The sequence below is a fragment of the Oncorhynchus masou genome, chromosome 11 (assembly GCF_036934945.1).
Source record: "Oncorhynchus masou masou isolate Uvic2021 chromosome 11, UVic_Omas_1.1, whole genome shotgun sequence".
Taxonomy (NCBI): domain Eukaryota; kingdom Metazoa; phylum Chordata; class Actinopteri; order Salmoniformes; family Salmonidae; genus Oncorhynchus; species Oncorhynchus masou.
The window spans coordinates 5,278,948-5,302,781 of NC_088222.1; the positions used below are offsets into that span (position 1 = coordinate 5,278,948).

At 44.3% G+C, this 23,834-nt stretch overlaps 1 protein-coding gene across 1 annotated transcript in view; it reads right to left on the minus strand.

The window, feature by feature from the left end:
- Positions 1-23,834, minus strand: part of LOC135548052 (metalloprotease TIKI1-like) — a 168,186-nt gene that overhangs the window by 20,781 nt on the left and 123,571 nt on the right. The window contains exon 5 of the mRNA XM_064977261.1: positions 16,274-16,364. Coding sequence (XP_064833333.1) covers positions 16,274-16,364 — 91 coding nt within the window. The remainder of the gene's footprint in view (positions 1-16,273; positions 16,365-23,834) is intronic.

The following is a 23,834-nucleotide window of genomic DNA, read 5'->3' on the forward strand; positions in this document are numbered from 1 at the left end:
GATGACCACCAATCAGAGACCAACCACTATGATGACACACCAAATGATGACCACCAATCAGAGACCAACCACTATGATGACACAACAAATGATGACCACCAATCAGAGACCAACCACTATGATGACACAACAAATGATGACCACCAATCAGAGACCAACCACTATGATGACACAACAAATGATGACCACCAATCAGAGACCAACCACTATGATGACACAACAAATGATGACCACCAATCAGAGACCAACCACTATGATGACACAACAAATGATGACCACCAATCAGAGACCAACCACTATGATGACACAACAAATGATGACCACCAATCAGAGACCAACCACTATGATGACACAACAAATGATGACCACCAATCAGAGACCAACCACTATGATGACACACCAAATGATGACCACCAATCAGAGACCAACCACTATGATGACACACCAAATGATGACCACCAATCAGAGACCAACCACTATGATGACACAACAAATGATGACCACCAATCAGAGACCAACCACTATGATGACACACCAAATGATGACCACCAATCAGAGACCAACCACTATGATGACACAACAAATGATGACCACCAATCAGAGACCACTATGATGACGCAACAAATGATGACCACCAATCAGAGACCAACCACTATGATGACACACCAAATGATGACCACCAATCAGAGACCAACCACTATGATGACACACCAAATGATGACCACCAATCAGAGACCAACCACTATGATGACACAACAAATGATGACCACCAATCAGAGACCAACCACTATGATGACACAACAAATGATGACCACCAATCAGAGACCAACCACTATGATGACACAACAAATGATGACCACCAATCAGAGACCAACCACTATGATGACACAACAAATGATGACCACCAATCAGAGACCAACCACTATGATGACACACCAAATGATGACCACCAATCAGAGACCAACCACTATGATGACACAACAAATGATGACCACCAATCAGAGACCAACCACTATGATGACACAACAAATGATGACCACCAATCAGAGACCAACCACTATGATGACACAACAAATGATGACCACCAATCAGAGACCAACCACTATGATGACACAACAAATGATGACCACCAATCAGAGACCAACCACTATGATGACACAACAAATGATGACCACCAATCAGAGACCAACCACTATGATGACACAACAAATGATGACCACCAATCAGAGACCAACCACTATGATGACACAACAAATGATGACCACCAATCAGAGACCAACCACTATGATGACACACCAAATGATGACCACCAATCAGAGACCAACCACTATGATGACACACCAAATGATGACCACCAATCAGAGACCAACCACTATGATGACACAACAAATGATGACCACCAATCAGAGACCAACCACTATGATGACACACCAAATGATGACCACCAATCAGAGACCAACCACTATGATGACAGACCAAATGTGTTTGATGAATTGCTGTAAAAGAGCAGGAATTGAAGGCTACTGTCCTGTCTTCCAATGGTGCGACTGCTGTCGGCATCCAAAGACTATCCAACTCTTGGAGGTAAGGATGACAGCAGTGGTGTAGTCTACGGGCGATACGTGCAAATTAATTACTTAAAAATCATACAATGTGATTTTCTGGATTCTTGTTTTAGATTCCGTCTCTCACAGTTGAAGTGTACCTATGATAAAAATGACAGACCTCTACATGCTTTGTAAGTAGGAAAACCTGCAAAATGGGCAGTGTATCAAATACTTGATCTCCCCGCTGTATGTCACTTATTATTGATATCTGCATAGAGCATTGATGTGAATCACACTGCTGTTCTGTCATTTAGCTATTTGTGCCTTACGGATTGTGTTCGTTGTGGATGGCTGTTGTACACTGAGTGTACAAAACATTAAGAACACCTGCTCTTTCCATGACAGACAGACAGACCAGGTGAATCCAGGTGAAAGCTATGATCCCTTATTGATGTCACCTGTTAAATCCACTTCAATCAGTGTAGATGAAGGGGAGGAGACGGGTTAAAGAAGGATTTATAAGCCCTGAGACAATGGAAACATAGATTGTGTATGTGTGCCATTCAGAGGGTGAATGGACAAGACAAAAGATTGACGTGCCTTTGAACGGGGTATGGTAGTAGGTGCCAGGCGCACCGGTTTGAGTGTCAAGATCTGCAACGCAGCTGGGTTTTTCACGCTCAACAGTTTCCTGTGTGAATCATGAATGGTCCTCCAGCCAACTTGACACAACTGTGGAAAGTATTGGAGTCAACATGGGCCTGCATCCCTGTGGAATTGAGGCGGTTCTGAGGGCAAACGTGGGTGCAACTCAATATTAGTTGTATTCCGTATGTTTTTGTATACCGTATGTGTATTTTAACCCTGTAATGGTCGAATTAAGACGTTTTTAGCCGCATAATCAATCAATGTTTTCGCGACCAGTGGACAGTCAGTGAAAAATGCTCTCTTGCAACAGCTGTATAGTACAAATCCACTATGGAATTACCGCTTGAGAGAGTTCATCCCTTCTAAACTCCTCCGTGGTTTTGTGCTCCACACTGTCAACAACAACCAGTTTGTTTTAAGAAGACCACGAATGGGGCTTTTACTGTTCAATCTATTTCTTGCTGATCCGGGGGAGGAAAATAAATATATATCCATAGGCCTGACAGACACAACTCACACACTTTGATAGACTTAATCAGCTGCACATTATCAAGATATCAAAGAGTCACCAACTAAAAGGTAAACAATATATTGCTGTAGCAAATGCAGCATATGGTGAATGCCGTTTCATGCATTTATTTTCCAAATGGAATCAATGAGCCCAATCAGTCGTCCATGACAACACAATCATAAACAACAATCAGTCCTCCATGACAACACAATCATAAACAACAATCAGTCCTCCATGACAACACAATCATAAACAACAATCAGTCCTCCATGACAACACAATCATAAACAACAGAGTAGGCTAATAAGTCCTTAGTTTTTGGGGTCATGCTCAGGTAAAACAATTTGGATAATAATAATAATTCTATATTTTCAAGTCCTATTCTAGAAGATCAAAAGGTTATTCAATTAATTGGAATTACTGTTAGATAATTCTGATAGACTTGGTTTTCAATGTAAAGATAGGGCCTAATCGTCACATGGGATGACGCTGGAGAGGCGAAGCAGGTACAGGGGAGGCAAACGTTTAAAATAAGGGACGGACATGGAGCGAGACAGGAACAGACACTAATCATAATATTATCTGTATTACAATAATGTAATGGGTTAGAACAAGCCTACATACCCTACCCATAATGCAATGGGTTAGAACAAGCCTACATACCCAACCCATAATGCAATGGGTTAGAACAAGCCTACATACCCAACCCATAATGTAATGGGTTAGAACAAGCCTACATACCCAACCCATAATGTAATGGGTTAGAACAAGCCTACATACCCAACCCATAATGTAATGGGTTAGAACAAGCCTACATACCCAACCCATAATGCAATGGGTTAGAACAAGCCTACATACCCAACCCATAATGCAACGGGTTAGAACAAGCCTACATACCCAACCCATAATGTAATGGGTTAGAACAAGCCTACATACCCAACCCATAATGTAATGGGTTAGAACAAGCCTACATACCCAACCCATAATGCAACGGGTTAGAACAAGCCTACATACCCAACCCATAATGTAATGGGTTAGAACAGGCCTACATACCCAACCCATAATGTAATGGGTTAGAACAAGCCTACATACCCAACCCATAATGTAATGGGTTAGAACAAGCCTACATACCCAACCCATAATGCAACGGGTTAGAACAAGCCTACATACCCAACCCATAATGCAACAAGTTAGAACAAGCCTACATACCCAACCCATAATGCAACGGGTTAGAACAAGCCTACAAACCCAACCCATAAATGCAACAGGTTAGAAGAAGCCTACCAACCCATAATGCAACGGGTTAGAAGAAGCGTACATACCCAACCCATAATGAAACAGGTTAGAAGAAGCCTACCAACCCATAATGCAACAAGCCTAGGTTTCCCCCCATTTAGTTTAAATGGATAAAAAACCAAGCATTATTTTTCATTATTGAGAATTCACATATCTGCATACTTCATTTCACTTGTTCAAGTAGGATGGGGATTAGATTCAGCCACGGGCCAATCTTTTGTTGAGTGGATGTCAGGGCGTGGGACATAATTACAAATCATTTGTAGACTGCAAATTGACCGAAAGAAGCCCAAACAGATATAATCATTGACGAAGACATAATGACGTCAAACCAAAGCTTACATTTGTATACAATCACATGTGTCTCTCTATTATGATGGGAATACTTGGAAACACATTTCCAAAATTAAAATAATTTGGAGGTGAAAACTTGGGTGGCCAAATAAAAGCACCCGCTGGTCAAATTCGGCCCGCGGGCCGCCAACTGTGGTACCCTGCCCTAGGCTACTATAATGAAGTCTGGTTCAATAGCAATGCATCGTTTATCCTGGCCATGCAATGTAGGCTATCCATAAAAGGTGTTTAAAAAAGTTATATTCTTCGAAGTTCTTGAATTTAAAAAACATACACATAATGGCAACCAGCATACTTAATTTTGCTTGTACAAGTATCCTTCCCCAATTGTTTTTTTATTTGACCAGGCAAGTTAGCTAAGAACAAACTCTTATTTACAATGACAGCCTACCAGGGAACAGTGGGTTAACTGCCTTGTTCAGATTAACAGGTTTTTACCTTGTCAACCTTGTCAACTTGATCCAGCAACCTTTTTCAACTTCAGTGAATTTTGCAATTCGTTCCAGTCATTGGCAGCAGAGAACTGGAAGGAAAGGAGGCCAAAGGAGGTGTTGGCTTTGGGGATGACCAGTGAAATATACCTGCTGGAGAGTGTGCTATGGGTGGGTGTTTCTGTGGTGGCCAGTGAGCTGAGATAAGACAGAACTTTACCTAGCAAAGACTTATAGATGACCTGGAGCCAGTGGGTTTGGCAACGAATATGTAGCGAGGACCAGCCAGGCATTTAAGAGCAGTTGGAGGCCACAGAAAGAGTGTTGTATGGTATTGAAGCTTGTTTGGAGGTTTGTTATCACAGTGTCCAAAGAAGGGCCAGATGTATGCAGAATGGTGTCGTCTGCGTAGAGGTGGATCAAAGAATCCCCTACAGCAAGAGCGACATCATTGATACAGTATATACAGAGAAAAGAGTTGGCCCGAGAATTGAACCCTGTGGCACCCCCATAGAGACTGCCAGAGGTCTGGACAACAGGCCCTCCGATTTGACACACTGAACTCTGTCTGAGAAGTAGTTGGTGAACCAGGCGAGGCAATCATTAGAAAAACCACGGCTGTTGAGTCTGCCGATAAAAATATGGTGATTGACAGAGTCGAAAGCCTTGGCCAGGTCGATGAAGATGGCTGCACAGTACTGTCTTTTATCGATGGCGGTTATGATATAATTTAGGACCTTGAGCGTGGCCGAGGTGCACCCATGACCAGCTCGGGAAAAAAGATTGCATAGAGGAGAAGGTACGGTGGGATTTTGAAATGGTCGGTGATCTGTTTGTTCACTTGGCTTTCGAAGACTTTAGAAAGGCAGGGCAGGATGGATATTGGTGTGCAACAGTTTGGGTCAACAGTGTCTCCCCCTTTGAAGATGTGGATGACCGCGGCCGCTTTCCAATCTTTAGGAATCTCAGACGATACGAGAGAGTGGTTGAACTATATCTATATCTATTCCTAGTTGTAATTTTTTTGAATGGGGCATGCTTATTTAAGATGGTGAGGAAGGCACTTTTAAAGAATAGCCAGGAATCATCTACTGACGGGATGAGGTCAATGTCATTCCAGGATACCCCGGCCAGGTTGATAAGAAAGGCCTGCTCGCAGAAGTGTTTTAGGGAGCGTTTGACAGTGATGAGGGGTGGTCGTTTGGTCACAGACCCATTACGGATGCAGGCAATGAGGCAGTCATCGCTGAGATCTTGATTGAAGACAGCAGAGGTGTATTTGGAGGGCGAGTTAGTTAGGATGACATTTATGAGGGTGCCCGTGTTTACAGATTTGGAGTTGTACCTGGTATGTTCATTGATAATTTGTGTGAGATTGAGGGCATCAAGCTTGGATTGTAGCATGGCCGGGGTGTTAACTCTTGAAACTCTGGGGGCAGTATTTCATTTTTGGATGAAAAACGTTCCCGTTTTAAACAAGATATTTTGTCACGAAAAGATGCTCGACTATGCATATAATTGACAGCTTTGGAAAGAACACACTCTGACGTTTCCAAAACTGCATAGATATTATCTGTGAGTGCCCCAGAACTGATGCTACAGGCGAAACCAAGATGAAATTTCAAACAGGAAAAGCCCCAGATTTTGAATGCGCTGTGTTCCAATGTCTCCTTATATGGCTGTGAATGCGCCAGGAAGGAGCCTACACTTTCTGTCGTTTCCCCAAGGTGTCGGCAGCATTGTGACGTATTTGTAGGCATATCATTGGAAGATTGACCATAAGAGACTACATTTACCAGGTGTCCGCCTGGTGTCCTCCGTCGAAATTATTGAGTATTATTGATCTTTGATCTCCAGCTGCATGCACGTTTCCATTTGGTTCAGAAGAGAAAGTCAACTGCCACTAATTATTTATCATTGATAGATATGTGAAAAACACCTTGAGGATTGATTCTAAACAACTTTTGCCATGTTTCTGTTGATATTATGGAGTTAATTTGGAAAAAGGTTTGCGTTGTAATGACTGAATTTTCATTTTTTTTTCTTAGCCAAACGTGATGAACAAAACGGAGAGATTTCTCCTACACAAATAATCTTTTTGGAAAAACTGAACATTTGCTATCTAACTGAGAGTCTCCTCATTGAAAACATCCGAAGTTCTTCAAAGGTAAATTATTTTATTTGAATGCTTGAAAATGTTGCCTGCTGAATGCTAGGCTTAATGCTATGCTAGCTATCAATACTCTTACACAAATGCTTGTGTAGCTATGGTTGAAAAGCATTTTTTGAAAATCTGAGATGACAGTGTTGTTAACAAAAGGCTAAGCTTGTGAGCCAATATATTTATTTAATTTCATTTGCGATTTTCATGAATAGTTAACGTTGCGTTATGGTACTGAGCTTGAGGCTATAATTACACTCCCGGATACGGGATTGCTCGTCGCAAGAAGTTAAGCATGTCCCAGTTTAGTTCACCTAGTAAGCAGCTATAGCAAGCAGCAACTTGTTTCTGGAAAGGTGAATTTTTAGAAGTAGAAGCTCGAATTGTTTGGGTACAGACTTGGATAGCAATACAGAACTCTGCAGGCTTTCTTTGCAGTAGATTGCAACACCGCCCCCTTTGGCAGTTCTATCTTGGCGGAAAAATGTTATAGTTAGCGATGGAGATTTCAAGGTTTTTGGTGGATTTCGTAAGCCAGGATTCAGACATGGCTAAGACATCCGGGTTGGCAGAGTGTGCTAAAGCAGTGAGTAAAACAAACTTAGGGAGTAGGCTTCTAATGTTAACATGCATGAAACCAAGGCTTTTACGGTTACAGAAGTCAACAAATGAGAGCGCCTGGGGAATAGGAGTGGAGCTAGGCACTGTAGGACCTGGATTAACCTCTATATCACCAGAGGAACAGAGGAGGAGTAGGATAAGGGTATGGCTAAATGCTATACGAACTGGCCGTCTAGCCCGTTCGGAACAGGGAGTAAAAGGAGCAGGTTTCTGGGCACGATAGCATAGATTCAAGGCATAGTGTACAGAAAAAGGTAAGGTAGGATGTGAGTACATTAGATGTAAACCTAGGCATTGAGTAATGATGAGAACTGAAGGGATGAGGTCTACTGAAGGGATGAGGTCAATATCCTTCCAGGATACCCGGGCCAGGTTAATTAGAAAGGCCTGCTTGCAGAAGTGTTTTAGGGAGCGGTTGACAGTGATGAAGGGTGATCGTTTGACCGCGGACCCATAACGGATGCAGGAAATGAGGCATGATATCCTGGATGAAAACAGCAGAGGTGTATTTAGAGGGACAGTTGGACAGGATGATATCTTTGAGGTATGCCCATGTTTACAGATTTGGGGTTGTACCTGGTAGGTTCCTTGATCATTTGTGTGAGATTGAGGGCATCTAGTTTAGATTGTAGGACGGCCAGGGTGTTAAGCATATCCCAATTTAGTTCACCTAGCAGTATGAACTCTGACGATAGATGGGGGGGGGGGAATCAATTCACATATGGTGTTCAGGGCACAGCTGGGAGCTGAGGGGGGTCTATAACAAGTGGCAACAGTGAGGGACTTATGGAGAGATGGATTTCTGGAGAGACGGAATTTTAAAAGTAGAAGCTCGAACTGTTTGGGCATAGACCTGGATAGTATGACAGAACTCTGCAGGTTTTCTCTGCAGTAGATTGCAATTCCGCCCCCTTTAGCAGGTCTGTCTTGATGGAAAATGTTGTAAGTAGGGATGGAAATTTCAGAATTTTTGGTGGCCTTCCTAAGCCAGGATTCAGATTCTGATTCAGGATTCTGACACGGCTAGGACATCAGAGTGGGCGGAGTGTACTAAAGAAGTGAATAAAGGGTGGTACAGGGTGATACCAGTGTCTGGTGGAACAGTGTGTATCCCACTGTATCCTGGTATCCCACTGTATCACCAGCCACTGGTATCACACTGTACCCCCAGACACTGGTATCCCGCTGTACTACCAGACACTGGTATCCCGCTATATCACCAGACACTGGTATCCCGCTGTACCACCAGACACTGGTATCCCACTGTATCACCAGACACTGGTATCCCACTGTATCACCAGCCACTGCTATCACACTGTACCCCCAGACACTGGTATCCCGCTGTACTACCAGACACTGGTATCCCACTGTATCACCAGACACTGGTATCCCACTGTACCACCAGACACTGGTATCACCAGACACTGGTATCACACTGTACCACCAGACACTGGTATCCCACTGTATCACCAGCCACTGGTATCACACTGTACCCCCAGACACTGGTATCCCGCTGTACTACCAGACACTGGTATCCCGCTGTATCACCAGACACTGGTATCCCACTGTACCACCAGACACTGGTATCACCAGACACTGGTATCCCACTGTACCACCAGACACTGGTATCACCAGACACTGGTATCACCAGACACTGGTATCACACTGTACCACCAGACACTGGTATCCCACTGTACCACCAGACACTGGTATCCTGCTGTACCACCAGACACTGGTATCCTGCTGTACCACCATACACTGGTATCCCACTGTACCACCAGACACTGGTATCACACTGTACCACCAGACACTGGTATCACACTGTACCACCAGACACTGGTATCCCACTGTACCACCAGACACTGGTATCACACTGTACCACCAGACACTTGCAACACGCTGTACCACCATACACTGGTATCCTGTTGTACCACCATACACTGGTATCCTGTTGTACCACCATACACTGGTATCCTGTTGTACCACCAGACACTGGTATCCCACTGTACCACCAGACACTGGTATCACACTGTACCACCAGACACTGGTATCACACTGTACCACCAGACACTGGTATCCCACTGTACCACCAGACACTGGTATCACACTGTACCACCAGACACTTGCAACACGCTGTACCACCATACACTGGTATCCTGTTGTACCACCAGACACTGGTATCCCACTGTACCACCAGACACTGGTATCACACTGTACCACCAGACACTGGTATCACACTGTACCACCAGACACTGGTATCCCACTGTACCACCAGACACTGGTATCACACTGTACCACCAGACACTTGCAACACGCTGTACCACCATACACTGGTATCCTGTTGTACCACCAGACACTGGTATCACACTGTACCACCAGACACTGGTATCCCACTGTACCACCAGACACTGGTATCACCAGACACTGGTATCACACTGTACCACCAGACACTGGTATCCCACTGTATCACCAGACACTGGTATCACACTGTACCACCAGACACTGGTATCCCACTGTACCACCAGACACTGGTATCACCAGACACTGGTATCACACTGTACCACCAGACACTGGTATCCTGCTGTACCACCAGTCTGACAGGGGACCTAGACCACTAAAAACATGTAGTCAATTACAACAGAGTAAGAGCGGCACAAATCAACATTCAAACTCCATGTGTGGAGTGGAGGAACTGTGTGTAGCCTAGACTACTGCTCTGAAAACACAAAGAGTCCATTCGGCTTGTGAACGTTTGAATTTACAAGAACCCTTGGGATGTTCTGTAGCTGATCATGTGGATAGTGGGATAGGGTCTGTTCATTCTATGTACTCAGATTGTATTCAGGCTGTGTGGCATTGGCGCTTTATGGTCACTTCGCCCACAGGAAGACATTCTTATGCCCTGAAACAACAGAACGTCCAAATGGTCAAATATTTTACAATGACCAGTGAAGGATGGAGGTCACAGTGTAACCCTTTGTTATAATGTGTTTAATATGTATAATATATTTGCCGTGTGTATAATTTGCAGTAATTATTTCGTTTCTGCAATTATGTCTTGTGTATAATAATAACATGTACTATGTGTATACTAATTGTATAATGTATATACTATTTGTATGATGTGTATTCTAACATGTATAATGTGTATACTATTTGTATAATGTGTATTCTAACATGTATACTACCGTGTATACTGGATGTCAGAAGGTGAATTCACCAATTTGTAAGTCGCTCTGGATAAGAGCGTCTGCTAAATGACTTAAATGTTAAATGTAAATGTATAATGTGTATACTACCATTAACAATGTTTATACTATTTGTATAATGTGTATTCTAACATGTATAATGTTTATAATATTTGTATAACGTGTATTCTAACATGTATAATGTGTATACTAACATGTACCATGTCTTGTATACTACCATGTATAATGTGTATACTACCCTGTATAATGTGTATACTACCATGTATAATGTGTATACTAACATGTATAATGTGTATACTACCATGTATAATGTGTATACTACCCTGTATAATGTCTATACTACCCTGTATAATGTGTATAATACCATGTATAATGTGTATACTAACATGTATAATGTGTATACTACCATGTATAATGTGTATACTACCATGTATAATGTGTATACTACCCTGTATACTGTGTATACTACCATGTATAATGTGTATACTAACATGTACCATGTCTTGTATACTACCATGTATAATGTGTATACTACCCTGTATAATGTGTATACTACCCTGTATAATGTGTATACTACCCTGTATAATGTGTATACTACCCTGTATAATATGTATACTACCCTGTATAATGTGTATACTACCATGTATAATGTGTATACTAACATGTACCATGTCTTGTATACAACCCTGCATAATGTGTATACTACCCTGTATAATGTGTATACTACCATGTATAATGTATATACTACCCTGTATAATGTGTATACTACCCTGTATAATGTGTATACTACCCTGTATAATGTGTATACTAACATGTACCATGTCTTGTATACTACCATGTATAATGTGTATACTACCCTGTATAATGTGTATACTACCATGTATAATGTGTATACTACCATGTATAATGTGTATACTAACATGTATAATGTGTATACTACCATGTATAATGTGTATACTACCCTGTATAATGTGTATACTACCCTGTATAATGTGTATACTAACATGTATCATGTCTTGTATACTACCATGTATAATGTGTATACTACCCTGTATAATGTGTATACTACCCTGTATAATGTGTATACTACCATGTATAATGTGTATACTATTTGTATAATGTGTATACTACCATGTATAATGTGTATACTACCATGTATAATGTGCATACTATCATGTATCATGTGTATACTAACATGTATAATGTGTATACTATTTATCATCTGTATGTATGTATCATCTGTATACTAACATGTATCATGTGCATACTATTTGTATAATGTGTATACTACCCTGTATAATGTGTATACTAACATGTATAATGTGTATACTACCATGTATAATGTGTATACTACCCTGTATAATGTGTATACTACCATGTATAATGTGTATACTACCCTGTATAATGTGTATACTACCATGTATAATGTGTATACTAACATGTATAATGTGTATACTACCATGTATAATGTGTATACTACCATGTATAATGTGTATACTACCCTGTATAATGTGTATACTACCCTGTATAATGTGTATACTACCCTGTATAATGTGTATACTACCATGTATAATGTGTATACTACCATGTATAATGTGTATACTAACATGTATAATGTGTATACTACCATGTATAATGTGTATACTACCATGTATAATGTGTATACTACCCTGTATACTGTGTATACTACCATGTATAATGTGTATACTAACATGTACCATGTCTTGTATACTACCATGTATAATGTGTATACTACCCTGTATAATGTGTATACTACCCTGTATAATGTGTATACTACCCTGTATAATATGTATACTACCCTGTATAATGTGTATACTACCATGTATAATGTGTATACTAACATGTACCATGTATTGTATACTACCCTGCATAATGTGTATACTACCCTGTATAATGTGTATACTACCATGTATAATGTATATACTACCCTGTATAATGTGTATACTACCCTGTATAATGTGTATACTACCCTGTATAATGTGTATACTAACATGTACCATGTCTTGTATACTACCATGTATAATGTGTATACTACCATGTATAATGTGTATACTACCATGTATAATGTGTATACTACCATGTATAATGTGTATACTACCATGTATAATGTGTATACTACCATGTATAATGTGTATACTACCCTGTATAATGTGTATACTACCCTGTATAATGTGTATACTAACATGTATCATGTCTTGTATACTACCATGTATAATGTGTATACTACCCTGTATAATGTGTATACTACCCTGTATAATGTGTATACTACCATGTATAATGTGTATACTATTTGTATAATGTGTATACTACCATGTATAATGTGTATACTACCATGTATAATGTGCATACTATCATGTATCATGTGTATACTAACATGTATAATGTGTATACTATTTATCATCTGTATGTATGTATCATCTGTATACTAACATGTATCATGTGCATACTATTTGTATAATGTGTATACTACCCTGTATAATGTGTATACTACCATGTATAATGTGTATACTACCATGTATAATGTGTATACTACCATGTATAATGTGTATACTACCATGTATAATTTGTATACTAACATGTATAATGTTTATACTAACATGTATAATGTTTATACTAACATGTATAATGTTTATACTACCATGTATAATGTGTATACTAACATGTATAATGTTTATACTAACATGTATCATGTGTATACTACCATGTATAATTTGTATACTAACATGTATAATGTTTATACTAACATGTATAATGTTTATACTAACATGTATAATGTTTATACTAACATGTATCATGTGTATACTACCATGAATAATGTTTATACTATTTATCATCTGTATGTATGTATCCTCTGTGTACTAACATGTATAATGTTAGTGGGATCAATATTTGAACTGGCTAGCCAGATAACTTAACGCTAGCTAGCTAACAAGCCAGAAATGAACCAAAACATTGTTTAGAAAGTTTTAGTTGCCTGGTTTGCTAGATTAACATATACTAAAATACATTTTTAAACAGATGAGTTTATTGGAGTTAAAACACAACATTATTGCTATTTTTTTTACCACCATGCTGCTGATGTCATGCAGCGTGTCGTTCTTTGTGTTTCTATAGTTTTTCATAAGGGCAAAAACAAGTTGGATGTCAGGCGACAATATAATGTTCACAATGGTCACCGCGACAACTGTCTACTGACATATCGACAGACCAACTGTAAGTTCCAGTCTTAAGACAATTGGCTCATTCATCCCCCTCCTCTCCCCTGTAACTATTCCCCAGGTCGTTGCTGTAAATGAGAATATGTTCTCAGTAAATTTACCTGGTAAAATAACTGATAAATAAAATAAATAAATAAGACAGCGTGACGTTGGCCGGTGTGAGGACAACAAGGCCTGATGAGGTTAGCACTGTGGCTACGATACTACGAGCATCGCTAATATTACTGACCTCACAGTAACACCACCTACACTACACTAACTCTGACACACTGGGCTAGTTTGTTTCTTTTTCAATTCGCCAAACATCCACATCAGAATGCCCCTCATGCGTATACAAGTCTACCTCAGGGCATGTTCATGGTATTAACAATCTGTACACATTCATCTTTGAGGAGATATTGAGTCTTCAGAAGACATTGGAGGGTAGTCAGATACACAGGGTACGGTGGGGGGGTTAGAGTGGAGGTGGGATTGTGGGTAGTCAGATAGAGAGGGGGGGTTAGGGTGGAGGTGGGATTGTGGGTAGTCAGATAGAGAGGGGGGGTTAGGGTGGAAGTGGGATTGTGGGTAGTCAGATAGAGAGGGGGGTTAGGGTGGAAGTGGGATTGTGGGTAGTCAGATAGAGAGGGGGGTTAGGGTGGAGGTGGGATTGTGGGTAGTCAGATAGAGAGGGGGGTTAGGGTGGAGGTGGGATTGTGGGTAGTCAGATAGAGAGGGGGGTTAGGGTGGAGGTGGGATTGTGGGTAGTCAGATAGAGAGGGGGGGTTAGGGTGGAGGTGGGATTGTGGGTAGTCAGATAGAGAGGGGGGGGTAGGGTGGAGGTGGGATTGTGGGTAGTCAGATAGAGAGGGGGGGTAGGGTGGAGGGGGGATTGTGGGTAGTCAGATAGAGAGGGGGGTAGGGTGGAGGTGGGATTGTGGGTAGTCAGATAGAGAGGGGGGGTTAGGGTGGAGGTGGGATTGTGGGTAGTCAGATAGAGAGGGGGGTAGGGTGGGATTGTGGGTAGTCAGATAGAGAGGGGGGTAGGGTGGAGGTGGGATTGTGGGTAGTCAGATAGAGAGGGGGGTTAGGGTGGAGGTGGGATTGTGGGTAGTCAGATAAAGAGGGTGGGAGGGTTAGAGTGGAGGTGGGATTGTGGGTAGTCAGATAGAGAGCGTGCGGTGGGGGGGTAGAGTGAAGGTGGGATTGTGGGTAGTCAGATAGAGAGGGTGGGGGGAGGGGGTTAGAGTGGAGGTGGGATTGTGGGTAGTCAGATAGAGAGGGTGGGGGAGGGGGTTAGAGTGAAGGTGGGATTGTGGGGGGAGGGGGTTAGAGTGGAGGTGGGATTGTGGGTAGTCAGATAGAGAGGGTGGGGGGGTTAGAGTGGAGGTGGGATTGTGGTTAATCAGATAGAGAGGGGGGTAGGGTGGAGGTGGGATTGTGGGTAGTCAGATAGAGAGGGGGGGTAGGGTGGAGGTGGGATTGTGGGTAGTCAGATAGAGAGGGGGGTAGGGTGGAGGTGGGATTGTGGGTAGTCAGATAGAGAGGGGGTTAGGGTGGAGGTGGGATTGTGGGTAGTCAGATAAAGAGGGGGGGGTAGGGTGGGATTGTGGGTAGTCAGATAGAGAGGGGGGGGTAGGGTGGAGGTGGGATTGTGGGTAGTCAGATAGAGAGGGGGGGTTAGGGTGGAGGTGGGATTGTGGGTAGTCAGATAAAGAGGGTGGGAGGGTTAGAGTGGAGGTGGGATTGTGGGTAGTCAGATAGAGAGCGTGCGGTGGGGGGGTAGAGTGAAGGTGGGATTGTGGGTAGTCAGATAGAGAGGGTGGGGGGAGGGGGTTAGAGTGGAGGTGGGATTGTGGGTAGTCAGATAGAGAGGGTGGGGGAGGGGGTTAGAGTGAAGGTGGGATTGTGGGGGGAGGGGGTTAGAGTGGAGGTGGGATTGTGGGTAGTCAGATAGAGAGGGTGGGGGGGGTTAGAGTGGAGGTGGGATTGTGGTTAATCAGATAGAGAGGTGCGGTGGAGGGTTAGAGTGGAGGTGGGATTGTGGGTAGTCAGATAGAGAGGTGCGGTGGAGGGTTAGAGTGGAGGTGGGATTGTGGGTAGTCAGATAGAGAGGTGTGGTGGAGGGTTAGAGTGGAGGTGGGATTGTGGGTAGTCAGATAGAGAGGTGCGGTGGAGGGTTAGAGTGGAGGTGGGATTGTGGGTAGTCAGATAGAGAGAGAGGGAGGGTGGGCAGTGGTTATGTGTTGGTGAGGACAGCGAGGTGTGTATTATTACCTGTTAATGGGCTGCCCTGCAGGAGTGTGCTCCACTTCATAGCCCTGACTCCTCAGCACATCAATCACTGTGTTGTTGCCCAGGAAGTGACCTGCAATAAAACCACAGTTCTCGTGTTAGGGTCAGGTGTCTCTGTTTCAGTCTCTCTGTTTCAGAGACGCTGCAAGTCAACATGAGAGTCGCAAACAGGACCAAGGCCGTGCCACTTCGCCAACCACACCTGGGTTTGAATACTATTTGAAATATTTTCAAATACTTAAAACTGTGCTTGATTGAGCTTGCCTGTTGGAATGAAACAAAAGTAAAGTCCCGAATGTTCAACCCTTACCCACCTGGTAGTCCAGGATCAGGCTAAAGCAAACTAGGTCTGGTAACACTTGCCAGCCAGCCCTCTCAGAGCCGTGGGAATGGCAGCGCCGGCTAACTCACTGTAACACTAAATCTAGCTCAGCTCCCACAGAGTAGTCCAAGTGAAATACAACAAACCAGGAGAGGTATTTCACCATCACCCTGGTTATTTCACCATGACTCTGGTTATTTCACTGTTAATCTGGTTATTTCACCATTACTCTGGTTATTTCACCATGCCTCTGGTTATTCCACCATTACTCTGGTTATTTCACTGTTAATCTGGTTATTTCACCATTACTCTGGTTATTTCACCATGCCTCTGGTTATTCCACCATTACTCTGGTTATTTCACCATGACTCTGGTTATTCCACCATTACTCTGGTTATTTCACCATGACTCTGGTTATATCGATTCTCATTAATAAAAAAAAAAAAAAAAACACAAAGGGTCATCGAGTCAGTCGCTGCCTGGGAGCTTTTAGCTTAATGTACACCTTTAGTGTTTTAACAACTAACTGACTATGGTCACTGGTAAATTATAGAAACAGAGAGTGGATCAGCTTCAGTGAAGTAGGAAGAGAAGGAAACAAGTGGATCAGCTTCAGTGAAGTAGGAAGAGAAGGAAACAAGTGGATCAGCTTCAGTGAAGTAGGAAGAGAAGGAAACAAGTGGATCAGCTTCAGTGAAGTAGGAAGAGAAGGAAACAAGTGGATCAGCTTCAGTGAAGTAGGAAGAGAAGGAAACAAGTGGATCAGCTTCAGTGAAGTAGGAAGAGAAGGAAACAAGTGGATCAGCTTCAGTGAAGTAGGAATAGAAGGAAACAAGTGGATCAGCTTCAGTGAAGTACGAACAGAAGGAAACCGAGTGGATCCTCCTCTCTCCAGCTCTCCTTTCCCTTCCTCTTCTTCTCCTCCCACCCCTCCTCTTCCTCTCTCCTTCCCCACCCCTCTCCTTCCTTCTTCTTCTCCCCCCACTCTCTAGGTGAAGTGAAGTATTGTTGGTTCAGGTTGCGGCACGTCACAAAAGGAAGGAGTCTCTCCTTGTCCTCACAAACTAAGCCACGTAGCCTGGCAGTGTGTCAACAAAGTCAGAGCCTTTCATGGAGCCTAACTACCGCAGGCCTGTAGGCCCTAACTACCACAGGCCTGTAGGCCCTAAATACCACAGCCTAACTACAACAGGCCTGTAGGTCCTAACTACCACAGCCTAACTACCACAGGCCTGTAGGTCCTAACTACCACAGCCTAACTACCACAGGCCTGTAGGTCCTAAATACCACAGCCTAACTACCACAGGCCTGTAGGTCCTATCTACCACAGCCTAACTACCACAGGCCTGTAGGTCCTAAATACCACAGCCTAACTACCACAGGCCTGTAGGTCCTAAATACCACAGCCTAACTACCACAGGCCTGTAGGTCCTAAATACCACAGCCTAACTACCACAGGCCTGTTGGTCCTAAATACCACAGGCTAACTACCACAGGCCGGTAGGTCCTAAATACCACAGCCTAACTACCACAGGCCTGTAGGTCCTACATACCACAGCCTAACTACCACAGGCCTGTAGGTCCTAAATACCACAGCCTAACTACCACAGGCCTGTAGGTCCTAAATACCACAGCCTAACTACCACAGGCCTGTAGGTCCTAAATACCACAGGCTAACTACCACAGGCCTGTAGGTCCTAAATACCACAGCCTAACTACCACAGGCCTGTAGGTCCTAAATACCACAGCCTAACTACCACAGGCCTGTAGGCCCTAACTAACACAGCCTAACAAACTTCCCGGTTGGAGCGAGCGGTCGCATCTACACTTCGGTCCGCAGGTAGTATAACTTTTCATTACATTTTCATTACATTTTCATTACATTTTCATTACATTTCATTATAGTACAACGGTTTGATTTGTCTAATCTTAGCAATTTCTTCTTAGCTAGCTACATAGCCGTCTTTGTATCAAAGATAATTGCGTAATTATCGTATTTCGTCGTCCTAACGTAGTCTACACTGCTATCTGCCCAGCAGCTAGCTAACGAATACCAGCACTGTAGAAACTATTCACTCAACTGAACGACTCGATTAGTGTAGTGTTAGCTAGCTACATAGTTGCCTTTGCTGTCTTCGTATCCAAGATAATTGTGTAGTTTAGAGTGTGTAGACTTAGAGTGATTATCTTAATTTACCGAGGTTAGCTAGCCAGCTATTTGTCGTCCTTAACGTAGGAGATACTGCTAGCTAGCTAGCCAACAGCTAGCCAACGTCTACCGAATAGAACTTCAACAACCCGGTCAACATTCCGCTTCGCTCCACAGGTAGTATCACATTTTCATTTCACTTCATTACAGTACAACGGTTTGATTTGTTTGATCGTAGCTAGCTAGCTACATAGCCGTCTTTGTATCTAAGACAATTGTGTAGTCTAGAGCGATTTTCTAGGTTAGCTAGCCAGCTATTGTCGTTCTTTTAACGTAACGTAACGTAATCAACACTGCTAGCTAGCCAGCTAGCCCCCGAATAGCAGCACTGTAGAAACTATTACACTCGACGGAACGACTTGATTAGTGTAGTGTCAACAACGCAGCCACTGCCAGCTAGCCTACAAAGTCAACAACGCAGCCACTACCAGCTAGCCTACTCCAGCAGTACTGTATCATTTCAATCATTTTAGTCAATAAGATTCTTGCTACGTAAGCTTAACTTTCTGAATATTCGAGACGTGTAGTCCACTTGTCATTCCAATCTCCTTTGCATTAGCGTAGCCTCTTCTGTAGCCTGTCAACTATGTGTCTATCTATCCCTGTTCTCTCCTCTCTGCACAGACCATACAAACGCTCCACACCGCGTGGCCGCGGCCACCCTAATCTGGTGGTCCCAGCGCGCACGACCCACGTGGAGTTCCAGGTCTCCGGTAGCCTCTGGAACTGCCGATCTGCGGCCAACAAGGCAGAGTTCATCTCAGCCTATGCCTCCCTCCAGTCCCTCGACTTCTTGGCACTGATGGAAACATGGATCACCACAGATAACACTGCTACTCCTACTGCTCTCTCTTCGTCCGCCCACGTGTTCTCGCACACCCCGAGAGCTTCTGGTCAGCGGGGTGGTGGCACCGGGATCCTCATCTCTCCCAAGTGGTCATTCTCTCTTTCTCCCCTTACCCATCTGTCTATCGCCTCCTTTGAATTCCATGCTGTCACAGTTACCAGCCCTTTCAAGCTTAAAATCCTTATCATTTATCGCCCTCCAGGTTCCATCGGAGAGTTCATCAATGAGCTTGATGCCTTGATAAGCTCCTTTCCTGAGGACGGCTCACCTCTCACAGTCCTGGGCGACTTTAACCTCCCCACGTCTACCTTTGACTCATTCCTCTCTGCCTCCTTCTTTCCACTCCTCTCCTCTTTTGACCTCACCCTCTCACCTTCCCCCTACTCACAAGGCAGGCAATACGCTCGACCTCATCTTTACTAGATGCTGTTCTTCCACTAACCTCATTGCAACTCCCCTCCAAGTCTCCGACCACTACCTTGTATCCTTTTCCCTCTCGCTCTCATCCAACACTTCCCACACTGCCCCTACTCGGATGGTATCGCGCCGTCCCAACCTTCGCTCTCTCTCCCCCGCTACTCTCTCCTCTTCCATCCTATCATCTCTTCCCTCTGCTCAAACCTTCTCCAACCTATCTCCTGATTCTGCCTCTTCAACCCTCCTCTCTTCCCTTTCTGCATCCTTTGACTCTCTATGTCCCCTATCCTCCAGGCCGGCTCGGTCCTCCCCTCCCGCTCTGTGGCTCGACGACTCATTGCGAGCTCACAGAACAGGGCTCCGGGCAGCCGAGCGGAAATGGAGGAAAACTCGCCTCCCTGCGGACCTGGCATCCTTTCACTCCCTCCTCTCTACATTTTCCTCCTCTGTCTCTGCTGCTAAAGCCACTTTCTACCACTCTAAATTCCAAGCATCTGCCTCTAACCCTAGGAAGCTCTTTGCCACCTTCTCCTCCCTCCTGAATCCCCCTCCCCCTCCCCTCCTCCCTCTCTGCAGATGACTTCGTCAACCATTTTGAAAAGAAGGTCGACGACATCCGATCCTCGTTTGCTAAGTCAAACGACACCGCTGGTTCTGCTCACACTGCCCTACCCTGTGCTCTGACCTCTTTCTCCCCTCTCTCTCCAGATGAAATCTCGCTTCTTGTGACGGCCGGCCGCCCAACAACCTGCCCGCTTGACCCTATCCCCTCCTCTCTTCTCCAGACCATTTCCGGAGACCTTCTCCCTTACCTCACCTCGCTCATCAACTCATCCCTGACCGCTGGCTACGTCCCTTCCGTCTTCAAGAGAGCGAGAGTTGCACCCCTTCTGAAAAAACCTACACTCGATCCCTCCGATGTCAACAACTACAGACCAGTATCCCTTCTTTCTTTTCTCTCCAAAACTCTTGAACGTGCCGTCCTTGGCCAGCTCTCCCGCTATCTCTCTCAGAATGACCTTCTTGATCCAAATCAGTCAGGTTTCAAGACTAGTCATTCAACTGAGACTGCTCTTCTCTGTATCACGGAGGCGCTCCGCACTGCTAAAGCTAACTCTCTCTCCTCTGCTCTCATCCTTCTAGACCTATCGGCTGCCTTCGATACTGTGAACCATCAGATCCTCCTCTCCACCCTCTTCGAGTTGGGCATCTCCGGCGCGGCCCACGCTTGGATTGCGTCCTACCTGACAGGTCGCTCCTACCAGGTGGCGTGGCGAGAATCTGTCTCCTCGCCACGCGCTCTCACCACTGGTGTCCCCCAGGGCTCTGTTCTAGGCCCTCTCCTATTCTCGCTATACACCAAGTCACTTGGCTCTGTCATAACCTCACATGGTCTCTCCTATCATTGCTATGCAGACGACACACAATTAATCTTCTCCTTTCCCCCTTCTGATGACCAGGTGGCGAATCGCATCTCTGCATGTCTGGCAGACATATCAGTGTGGATGACGGATCACCACCTCAAGCTGAACCTCGGCAAGACGGAACTGCTCTTCCTCCCGGGGAAGGACTGCCCGTTCCATGATCTCGCCATCACGGTTGACAACTCCATTGTGTCCTCCTCCCAGAGCGCTAAGAACCTTGGCGTGATCCTGGACAACACCCTGTCGTTCTCAACTAACATCAAGGCGGTGGCCCGTTCCTGTAGGTTCATGCTCTACAACATCCGCAGAGTACGACCCTGCCTCACACAGGAAGCGGCGCAGGTCCTAATCCAGGCACTTGTCATCTCCCGTCTGGATTACTGCAACTCGCTGTTGGCTGGGCTCCCTGCCTGTGCCATTAAACCCCTACAACTCATCCAGAACGCCGCAGCCCGTCTGGTGTTCAACCTTCCCAAGTTCTCTCACGTCACCCCGCTCCTCCGCTCTCTCCACTGGCTTCCAGTTGAAGCTCGCATCCGCTACAAGACCATGGTGCTTGCCTACGGAGCTGTGAGGGGAACGGCACCGCAGTACCTCCAGGCTCTGATCAGGCCCTACACCCAAACAAGGGCACTGCGTTCATCCACCTCTGGCCTGCTCGCCTCCCTACCACTGAGGAAGTACAGTTCCCGCTCAGCCCAGTCAAAACTGTTCGCTGCTCTGGCCCCCCAATGGTGGAACAAACTCCCTCACGACGCCAGGACAGCGGAGTCAATCACCACCTTCCGGAGACACCTGAAACCCCACCTCTTTAAGGAATACCTAGGATAGGATAAAGTAATCCTTCTCACCCCCCCTTAAATGATTTAGATGCACTATTGTAAAGTGGCTGTTCCACTGGATGTCATAAGGTGAATTCACCAATTTGTAAGTCGCTCTGGATAAGAGCGTCTGCCAAATGACTTAAATGTAAATGTAAATGTAACTACCACAGGCCTGTAGGTCCTAAATACCACAGCCTAACTACCACAGGCCTGTAGGTCCTAAATACCACAGCCTAACTACCACAGGCCTGTAGGTCCTAAATACCACAGCCTAACTACCACAGGCCTGTAGGTCCTAAATACCACAGCCTAACTACCACAGCCTAACTACCACAGGCCTGTAGGTCCTAAATACCACAGCCTAACTACCACAGGCCTGTAGGCCCTAACTAACACAGCCTAACTAATATGTGACAAGTGAAGAACAACACAGTTAAGTTCCAACATCCCCCTATAGTCCCCTGAAACAACACAGTTAAGTTCCAACATCCCTCTATAGTCCCCTGAAACAACACAGTTAAGTTCCAACATCCCCCTATAGTCCCCTGAAACAACACAGTTAAGTTCCAACATCCCTCTATTGTCCCCTGGAACAACACAGTTAAGTTCCAACATCCCCCTATAGTCCCCTGAAACAACACAGTTAAATTCCAACATCCCTCTATATTCACCTGGAACAACACAGTTAAGTTCCAACATCCCTCTATTGTCCCCTGGAACAACACAGTTAAATTCCAACATCCCTCTATATTCACCTGGAACAACACAGTTAAGTTCCAACATCCCTCTATTGTCCCCTGGAACAACACAGTTAAGTTCCAACATCCCCCTATAGTCCCCTGAAACAACACAGTTAAATTCCAACATCCCTCTATATTCACCTGAAACAACACAGTTAAGTTCCAACATCCCTCTATAGTCCCCTGAAACAACACAGTTAAGTTCCAACATCCCTCTATAGTCCCCTGAAACAACACAGTTAAGTTCCAACATCCCCCTACAGTCCCCTGAAACAACACAGTTAAGTTCCAACATCCCCCTATAGTCCCCTGAAACAACACAGTTAAGTTCCAACATCCCTCTATAGTCCCCTGAAACAACACAGTTAAGTTCCAACATCCCCCTATAGTCCCCTGAAACAACACAGTTAAGTTCCAACATCCCTCTATTGTCCCCTGGAACAACACAGTTAAGTTCCAACATCCCCCTATAGTCCCCTGAAACAACACAGTTAAATTCCAACATCCCTCTATATTCACCTGGAACAACACAGTTAAGTTCCAACATCCCTCTATTGTCCCCTGGAACAACACAGTTAAGTTCCAACATCCCCCTATAGTCCCCTGAAACAACACAGTTAAATTCCAACATCCCTCTATATTCACCTGAAACAACACAGTTAAGTTCCAACATCCCTCTATAGTCCCCTGAAACAACACAGTTAAGTTCCAACATCCCTCTATAGTCCCCTGAAACAACACAGTTAAGTTCCAACATCCC